Source organism: Aethalodelphis obliquidens, unplaced genomic scaffold, assembly GCF_003676395.1.
Source record: "Aethalodelphis obliquidens isolate GAN/ISIS:26980383/991018 unplaced genomic scaffold, ASM367639v1 scaffold45, whole genome shotgun sequence".
Taxonomy (NCBI): domain Eukaryota; kingdom Metazoa; phylum Chordata; class Mammalia; order Artiodactyla; family Delphinidae; genus Aethalodelphis; species Aethalodelphis obliquidens.
In genome coordinates this window covers 9,298,094-9,308,029 of record NW_020837989.1, presented here as the reverse complement: position 1 = coordinate 9,308,029, position 9,936 = coordinate 9,298,094, and the positions used below count along the sequence as shown (strand labels likewise).

Sequence of the window (9,936 nt, the reverse complement as noted above, 5' to 3'; positions counted from 1 at the left end):
TGTGTGTGTGTGTATATATATATATATATATACACACACACACACACACACACACAATGGAATATTACTCAGCCATAAAAAAGAATGAAATAATGCTATTTGCAGCAACATGGATGGACATGGAGATTATCATAGTAAGTGAAGTAAATCAGGCAGAGAAAGAAAAATATCATATGAGATCACTTATATGTGGAACCTAGAAAAATGATACAAATGAACTTATTTACAAAACAGAAACAGACTCACAGACATAGAAAAACTTATGGTTAACAAAGGGGAAAGAGGGGGATAAATTAGGAGTTTGGGATTAACGGGTACACACTACTATACATAAAATAGATAAGCAACAAGGACCTACTGCATAGCACAGGGAACTATATTTAGTATCTTGTAACAACCTATAATGGAGAAGAACCTGAAAAAGATACGTATATACATAATATATATACATATATATGTAACTGAATCACTTTGCTGTACACCTGAAACTAACACAACATTGTAAATCAAGCATGCTTCAATAAAAATAAAATAAAATAATTAAAAATAAATAAAAATTCAATCGATCTGGGTGGGGCCCACATTGCTGCACATTTCTGAGCTCCCAGGTGACACTGATACTGCATGTCCCTGGGTCACAGAGACTTGCATGAGCTTAGTTAGCAACTCGAGAGCAGAAGCAGTGCAGGGTCCATTCTGGATGAACAGTTGTCAGGATGACCAGCAGGGAACTTTCTGGAGGAACCCTGGGAGGTCTGTCTTTCTCCCTCACACCAAGACCACTTATCAAGAGGCCAGGGCTCCTCTGGCCTTTCCCTCACCTGGCAGAGTCTCGACAGGTGCCAGTGCCAGGGTGGGAGCAGTTGTGGAAAAGCTGGCATTCCAGGAGGGGTTTCCTTGACTCAGGTGTGCGATGATGGCAGGGCTCTAGGGGCCCAGGATGCTTTGCTCAGCACATCCTCTTGTCTTTGCAGACTGCGCTGGGTGCAAGGAGGAGATCAAGCACGGCCAGTCACTCCTGGCTCTGGACAAGCAGTGGCACGTCAGCTGCTTCAAATGCCAGACCTGCAGCATCATCCTCACCGGGGAGTACATCAGCAAGTGGGTTTCTCCCCCTCCCCGCCCCGCCCACCTGGCCTCTGCATGGTCCCAGACGTGGCTGCACATGACCCTTGCCTGAGTCCCCAGCAGCATCTCCCTCTGTTTCCATCCAGCTACCACACTCTGGCCGCAAACAGCACCCCACACACCTTGGGCCCTCACGCGGTGCTTCCTCTGCCTCAGATACTCTTCTCTGCTCCGCACATGCTTGCTCCTCCCTTCTGGTCTCGGGTCCCACACCCTCTCCTCAGAGTTGGCCCCATTCTGCCCTATTCTTTTCCTTCATACAGGCCAACACCATTTGCCATTGTATGTTTATCCATGTTAACTTTTTAGTAAGGTTAATAATACTAGCTACCATTTATTGAGCTTTTATCGTGGACAAGGAATGTACTAACTGCTGTGCACGAATTATCACATTAAGTCCCATGACTACCCCCATGAGATATTTATCCCCATTTGAAAAGCTGTAGAAACTGTCTCAGGCAGTAAGTAATTTGCTCCAATGATGATATTTAGTGCCTGTCCTCACTAGGGCGGGACTTGTTTAATCCTCTGCTGCTGTGTAGCACAGTGCCCAACCCATAGTCAACAATACAGTTGTTGAATGAATTGAGATAAGAGATGATGGACACACAGTTGTCAGGGAAGATGGCCCAGCCTACACACTGAGCACTAGACAAGCCCCCTTGTGTTAGGCCCTTGTGACCACGTTTACATACTCAAGTACCTAAAAAGAATTAGGGCCACAGACCCTCACAGCTTTGACACTTTATGATCCAGACACTTCTCAGGTATCGCCTCTGGCCCGATGCTAGGACACAGTGAGCATGTAAATTTGTAGCATGCATGGTTTCTGCTATCAAAAAATAAGAGAGATAAGCTATATACATAAGAAACTGTGCCCCCAGGGGATACGTGATTGAGAGCTCAAGAGAAGTTCTGTTCTTTAAGACCTTTCCAATCATAAGTGACAGAAAACCCAACTCAAACTCCCTTAAAAAGCAAAAATGGGAGTTTACTGACTCATAGAAATGGGAAGGCCACGGCATTCTGGCTTCTGGTATGGATGAATCCAAGGGCTTAAAGATGTCATTAGTACTCTCTCTCTCTCTCCCTCTCAGCTTTACCTTCCTCTGCATTTGTTTCATTCTCAAGCAGGCCCTCCCCAAATGGTAGCAAAGATGATCACCAGCAGCTCCAGGCTTTCATTCTAGCAGCTTCGCAAACCTGGTAGAGAGAGAGAGGCTTCTTTCCCAAGAACTCCAGCAAAAGTCCCACAGCTGCCTCTGATTTGGCCACCGGTGGGTCACATGCCCATTCTTGACCAATCACTGGCCAGGAGGATCTCAACCCTCGAGCCAGAGAGCAGCTGTTTGTGAGTTCTTCATAACTGCCAGTGCAAAGGGGTGGTTCCCAGGAAAACCCAGGCGAGGTACTGCTGCTGGCAGAAAGGGAGATAGATGCTAGCTAGACGACCCTTGTCTGTGTCAGAGGTCTAAGCGAAGGGCTGTGACTATTCACTTCTAACTAGCAGAAGTGGAATCTGGAATATATGAGAGCTTTATGGAAGATGGTGATATTTGGGCCAGACCTTGAAAAGGGGTATAAGATTTGAAAATGTAAAGAAGGAAAGCTTGTAGGCAGAATGCCCAGCCTGGGCAAGGGCAGGGAGGTGCTGGACACATCCATCCAGTTTGTGGGAACTCGGGTGTGTGCACAGGTGAAGTCCAAAGCTGCAGAGGTTGAGCTGAGGTCACAGCCCTGAGAGCTTTGAAGGCCATGTTAGTGGAGTTTGGCATGCACCTCTGTGCCTGCCAAGTAACGAGTGCCCTTGGTGAGTTGCCAGCCAGGAGTCCTTGAGTTTGTGAGCCTCAGTCCAAATTCTCTGGGGGAGTAAGGGTTTGCTCAGAGCTCCTCGCAAGCAGGTCCAGCTCAGATTGCCCACCACGCCTTGGGCCTCTGCAGCCGGACTCTGAGCTCTTCATCCATCTGCCAGCAGAGTGTCAGATGCTTAGAGGCCCTGGCTGTGGCGTTGATGCCCAGGTTAGAAGCCCAGCCCTCTTGACCTCAGCAAGGGACTCAACTTCTCTGAGTCTCAGTTTCCTCATTTATAAAAACAGGGCTAAGAAGACGACCTGCCTCATAGGGCTGTGTCAGGGCTCAGAGATCTGTGCTTTGTACCTAATCAGTACCCGGTTAATGTTCATTTTTACCGTCTGCGTCTTTTTAGAATCATGTATATTTCAAATTCCCGAAGGCCTCACAACCTCATGGGTCCAAATTAGGAGGTGTTGGCATTTATACCCAAATTTTTCTGGCTCATTGTGCCCGCCTCCTGACAAATGCCTATCCCCCTGCAGGGTCACCCGCCCATCCCCACACAGTGTGGAAGGGTTGGGGGAAGGGGAAGCTTGTCTCGTGGACCCACAGACAACAGTCTCACCTGGTGACTTTGCTGAGCACGGGTCCTCATTGCCAACTCTCCTTCAGGAAACACTGACGGCTCTGCTGCCCAGGGTGGGCTCCTAGCAGTGCACACAGGGCAGCAGCCTGGACATGCCTGTTCTTTAGGCCTCTGTGTGTGTGAGCGAGTTCTGTTGCGTACGAAAGATGGCATCAGCACTTCAGAGAGATGTCATCAGATCTGGTCCTTAGAGCTAGGCAGGGCTGGAGCAGGGCTGAGCTCTTTGATGCTCCAACCATCTCCACATGGGCCCTTGAAAGCTGAGCCCCAAACGTCCTCCTTGAAGACCCCCTCAGCAATCATGAGGATTCCCCTAGCTGCCATTTGCCAAGTACTCACTCTAAGCCGGGCGCTGTGCTGAGCCCTGGGACACGCTGGAACCATGTCCTTTAATTCTCAGGACAACCTGGGAGAAACCAGACCGTCTGGGTTTGAACCAGCTCTAGGTCATCTGAATTGGGTTTTCTCATCCATACATTGGGGAGACTGATAATTCCAACCTCATAGGGCTGCTGCAAGGATTAGATGAAATAACCTATGTAAAACACCCTCAGAGGGCCTGACACACACCAAGCAATAAATATCAATGGCTGTTAGTAGTAGAGGGTCGTATAAGAATAACTAACAGTAATCTTATTACTGCCCAATAAGTCATCAGCACTGGGCAAGAATAGAGCACTTAGGAGGTGGTCGGGGGAGAGGGGGTTCCTGTTTTCTGCTGATCCAGGGGCACAATCAGATGACTGATCATATTGATGACCTCCTGGAAGGGAAACTGGCCGAGGCTGAGAGGGGGATAAAGCCTTTCCCCTTTGTGCCTCTGTAATGTGCCAAATGCAAATATTACCTATTCTAAATAAAATAAAATAAAATTTTATTTTTAAATGAATTTTTAAAAGAGCCATTTGGGGTAAAGGAAAAAGTAGGTCTGGAGAATTTGTGGGGAGGGAGAGGAAGAAGAGTGGAAAAGGGACACTCACAGCCAGCAGCAGACCGGTGGTTCCCAGGCACGCTCAGGGATTTTGTCAAGATGCAGGTTCCCTGGGATCCCCCCATCCCAGGAATCGTCTGATTTTGTATATCTGAAGGGTGTCTGGGGAATTGGCATTTTTAACAGTTCCCTGAGTGCTTCTAATCTTGGCCCAGTCACAGGTGCCTGCAGGTCTGGGAAGCTCCACGTGACACCCCCGTAAACCCCCCTAACTTCCTCTTCCTGTGTGGATTTCCTCTTGCAGGGATGGCGTTCCATACTGCGAGTCTGACTACCACTCCCAGTTTGGCATTAAGTGCGAGACTTGTGACCGATACATCAGCGGCAGGGTCTTGGAGGTGAGTGGGTACAAGGAACTCTGAAGATGTTTGGGCAGGATGGCCTGTGACTCCAAAAAGTCATCCCTGAGGAAGGGGAGAGTCACCCCACATCCCTTTTTCCATAGCCTCTACCTCCCCCGTTTTCTCTACCCCAGCTTAGCTTGCTACGTAACCTTGAGCAGATATCTTCTCTGGGTACCCCCAAAATGAGGAGCTGGACGAAATTATTCCTTGTTCCAAAAATGCTGTGTTGGAAATATCAGTTGCTTCTCTAGATTTAGACCCAGCTCGATTACTGGGGAGTGACAATTATGATTTTCTTCCCAACCCTGCTTTATTTTTTAAGCATTTGGTAATGTGCTGATTTAAGAACCAGCTTGTCTAGCAGCCTATTCCCTAAGCCCTTCTTTGGTTGGTCCATCACCATGGCAACAGCTCTTCTCCACCTCTGATACACAGCTTGCTCTGCCATGACAGACAACCTGCAGCACCATTGCTGAGCCCTTGCCTGAGCCCTCGCCTGGGCCCTCGTTCGCTGGCCTTCCTGGCCTTCCCTCCCACACCCTGTGGGCCCAGGAAGCTGTCTTCCTATGCTTTGGGACCACCCACTTTGAGGAACCAGAAACAGGAAAGAGTTTGGTGCAAATGAAAAACAGTAGCCTAAGAGTAGAAACAGTTGGGTGCTAACTCATGCCCAGATTTGGGGTATCTTTGCCTTTCTAAGCCGCAGTTTTCTCGTGTGACAGTGGCTGAGGGATGACAGACTGGGTCAGGCCTTGCGAACAGAATCATTAATTCTGACTAATCTGGCCAGTCGGTTGTGGTTACCTGGAGTCAGCTGTGTGTTGAGAAGGATTCTGCAGCCGCATCTCAGCTCAGCAGGAGAAAGTGTAGCAACCAGGAATGGACTCTCTGAGGAGATGCATTGAAGCTGAGCCCTGAGGATGAGCAGGAAGCTGCCATGTGAAGAGCTGGAGGAAGAATGAGCTTGACCCTTTCAGGGAACAGAGAAAAAGGCCAGTGTGCCTGAGTTCTGTAAATCAGGACTAGAGGAGGATGGAGTATATCATAAAGGGCATGTCACATAAAGCTCTGTAGACCTGTTTAGAAGTTTCTGTTTTCTAGCAAGTGCAGTGGAAAGCCATTGGAGAATTTTAAACCAAAGAGCAGTAGTAAGATTGCTTTTACAAGATTGTAGGGAATCAGAGAGAATAAGATAAACAAATGCACAGAGTGGATAAACCATCAGACATTTCCAAGGAGCTGTAGGAGTGAGATGTGGAGGAAAAGGCATGAAACAGAAACATAGGGAGGGTTTGGACCCAGGTTTCTGAAGGCCTGATACCAGGGTGAGGAGTTTGTCATTTACGGGGCAACAGGGGCAGGGGTGTTGTAGAAAGGCCAAGCAGAAGTGACCTGCTTCAAGCTTCATCTTAGGGAGGATAACGTGATGTACATGGGCTAAATTTAGAGGAAAGAAACTGGAAGTGGGAGACCAGCGAGGAGCCCTTGACCCCCCAGGAAGGACTCGGGAGGTACAGTGGCAGTGGAAGGGGCAACCACCCTGTCTACAACACTGTGGAAGTAGAATTCCAGTAGCTTTGCAACCATGGGGCAACTTGTAGACGTAACCATCAAAGGAGAAGAGGCCAAAACTTGAACCAGAGTGTCAAGCCCAGGTGAGAGGAAGTCTGGTGTCACCATCCGCAGAACTGGGGGTGGCAGGGAAGGAAGCTGATCTGGGCAGAAACATACCGAGTTCTCTTTGGGGTGGGGTGTGGCTGAAATTCCAGGAAGGTTTCAAGAGGACAGTGAGAATGTGCATCAGAGCTCAGGGACAAAGCTCAGGCCTGGAGGGACCAGTCTCAAAAATGCTAGGATTTGAATAATAGTCGGCACCATTGGAGTCATCAGGATTTCTGAGAGAGGAAGAGAAGTGGGCTCAAAGCAGCCTTGAGGAGTGGCTGCTTACAGGGGGCAGAAGGGGCTGAGAAGTTGTCAGAGCATGAGGTGCAGCCGTCGGCATGTGGGGGGAGATTGGGAAGGGGTGATGAGAGGACAGAGCTCCGGAAAAGATGGGGAGTCAGTCAGGGTGTTGGGCAGATTCTACAGAGCAGGTAGGGATGTGCCGGCTGAGGAAAAGCTGTGAGGTGTGGGGCAAGGTTACCTTCAGGAGAACCATTTGTTGGGTCTGCAGGATTGTGGGCAGGGGGCATCCACATTGCGGTGGGGTAAAGGGTCAGTGGCACGAGAGATCATAAAAGCAGACTTTTCGTTCGAGAAGGAAGAGAGTTCGATTACACGCAGGGCCAGGGCGGTAGACGGGAATTTGTCCCAACATTTCCAAGCTGCTCTGAAATCGTGTCGGTGGCTGTCTTTTCCCTGGCATGTTACTGTCATTTAGCATGTGAGACCCTTCTCTTCTTGGGCAGCTCTTGTGACTGGGTTTCAATTGATTACATTTGTACGAGGCTCCGTTAGCATCTTGGGCGTGTTGATTTTTTTTTTTTTTTTCCTTAGAGCAGGAAGAGACTTTTAGCCATCAACTAGTTTACCCTCCTCGTTTTACATATAAGAAAAGTGAGCCCCAAGACACGTGGTGCTTTTCCCAGGTCACATGCAGAATTTCTAGTAAAGACAGAGCTGAAATCTGGGACTCCAGAGAGTGGAGTGGCTCCCGTATCCCACACAGATGCCAACAGCTCTCAGCTACCCAGGGCCTTTGAGGCAGTGTGATGTATGAAGATACACAGTTGGAGTGAAACAGACTTAGATTCCAGTTTTATCACTTCTAGCCATGAAACCTTAACCAAGTCACTTCCTCTCAGTCTTATTAGAGTCTTTATCTATCAATGGAGAATACTACTGTCATTAACTCCTAGTAGATATGTCAATGTGAAATCATAGAAAATATGTATATTGGTCTCTGCCCCCGGTTCCTGGCACAGAGCTCCTAAAATCCTTCTAACTTCCTAAGTGATAAGAGCACTAGGGGCATATTTTGTTCTAACATTTGATCTTTGACCTCAGTTCCTACCCACAGAGCTCCTAAATGGCTTGGAATTTTCTGAGGGATAGGAGCATATTTTGTTCTAATGAGGTGACTCTTGGTGGGCTCCTGGATGGGGGCTGGTCACCAGAAAAATATCAAGCCATGATTAGAAGTTTAAACTTTCAGCCCCAATTCCCATCCTCCAGGAAGGGGAGAGGGCCTAGAAATTGAGCTGGTGATGGATCCTGCCTATGCAAGGAAGCCTCCGTAAATACCCCACAAGTACGGGATTCAGAGAGCTTCCAGGCTGGTGAACAGGTGGAGGTTCTGGGAGAGCGGTGCACAGTGAGAGGGCATTGATGCTCTGTTCCCCTGCCCACATACCTTGTGCCTCTTCTACCTGGATGCTCATCTCTATTCTTTATCATATCCTTTTGTAATAAACCAGTAAATGTTAACTGTTTCCCTGAGTTCTGTGAGCCATTCTAGAAAATTATTAAGCCCAAGATGGGGGTCATGGGAACCCTGATTTATAGCTGGTCAGTAAGAAATACAGGTGACAACCTGGGACTTATGATTGGTATCTAAATTGGGGTTGGGGGCAGACAGTCTTGTGGGTCTGAGCCCTTAACCTGTGGGGTCTGACATTCTCTCCGAGTAGAGTGTCAGAATAAATTAAATTATAGGACACCCAGCTGGTGTCATAGAGAATTGCTTGGTGTGGGAGGAAAAAAAAAAAAAAACACCCACATAGCTGGTGTCAGAAGTGCTATGAGTATGGTAGTAGTCTGAGAGTAAGGGACCAACATAGGAGTGTGTTTTTCCTTTATAGCTAGTCAGGACTCTTTTGCTTGCAAGTATAGAAACTATACTCAGCTGGCTCAGACCAAAAAGGAAATTTATCAGCTCCCATAATAAAAACCCAGGAGGAGTTCTTACTTCAGGCACAGCTGGATCCAGCACTCAAACAAATGCGTTTGGAATATCTTGCCCTCTTGGTGCCACTTTCTTCTGTGTTGGCTTTATTCTCAGGAAGGCTCTCCTATATGATGGGGAAATTGGACACCATTGCTCTAGGCTTACATCCTATCAGCCAGCATTTCCGATGGAAGGCGAGTTTTCTCTTTCCTAATAGCTCAGCAAGCATCCTGGGACTGGCCCTCATTGGAGAGTCTCAGGCCCATCTCCAAACCAGTAGCTGTGACCATAGAGCTGGAATAACCACAGGGATTGACATGGGGAATGGGTAGTCAATCCCACCAAGGAAAAGCTTGATGGTAGTTCTGGAGGAAGGAGGAAGGAGGAAGGATATTTGCCAGGCCAAAGCAACAGCTGCCCACCGCGAGGCCCAGTGCATTTCTGGGTACACAATAGGCACTTAATTAAATTCCATTTCCCCTTCCCATTCCCTCCCCAGGCCACCCCACAACCCCTGCCTCAGTGACAGACCTCAACGTGCTGAGCGCCAGTCACACTCCTTCCTTCCTGGTCTGTGTCCTCTCCAAGGAGAACCACAGCCCTGTGTCCCTGTGCTGCCTTGCCTAACCTTGCTTGTGGTTTTCAGACCTCTCCAATAGGGCCCCATTTTCCAGGTACTGATTCTTTGCCGTTTTCTTCACTATGTTCTAGACTTTGGCTTGTTAACAGACAGAATGTCTCATCTTATCCCACTGACTTGGTTTTCCTTTTGCTGGTACCTGCTGCTCTGCAGCCTCCCTTCCCCACTCCCTCAGGTGGTTTTTAGTGCCATTCATGGCAGGATTGCTAGATGGGCACAAAGCCTCTGGCGGCTGGAGCGGGGTGCTGGGGCGTGACATTTAGGAAGATGCCAGCTTCAGTTTTGCCATCGTGCTGTTGCCATCCTAGAAACAGGTCTATAATTGAAATGTTAACGATACACAAAGTAGGAAGAGACTACTATTTAAAACGATTATCCTTGTCATGGTATGGGAGAATCAGTCCCACGACATCTCAGCTTGGGAAAATTAGCAGGCTCCTTCCAAAGTTTGAACGCAGTTTGCTTTGGTGATGATAAGAACATTCTGTCATTGGTGGGAGCCATGCA

At 48.2% G+C, this 9,936-nt stretch overlaps 1 protein-coding gene across 5 annotated transcripts in view; it reads left to right on the top strand.

Annotated features, from left to right (window-relative positions):
• Positions 1-9,936, top strand: part of ABLIM3 (actin binding LIM protein family member 3) — a 143,363-nt gene that overhangs the window by 78,463 nt on the left and 54,964 nt on the right. For all 5 annotated transcript variants that reach the window (XM_027081638.1, XM_027081635.1, XM_027081634.1 and 2 more), the window contains exons 6-7: positions 975-1,101; positions 4,804-4,897. In XM_027081638.1, coding sequence (XP_026937439.1) covers positions 975-1,101; positions 4,804-4,897 — 221 coding nt within the window. The remainder of the gene's footprint in view (positions 1-974; positions 1,102-4,803; positions 4,898-9,936) is intronic.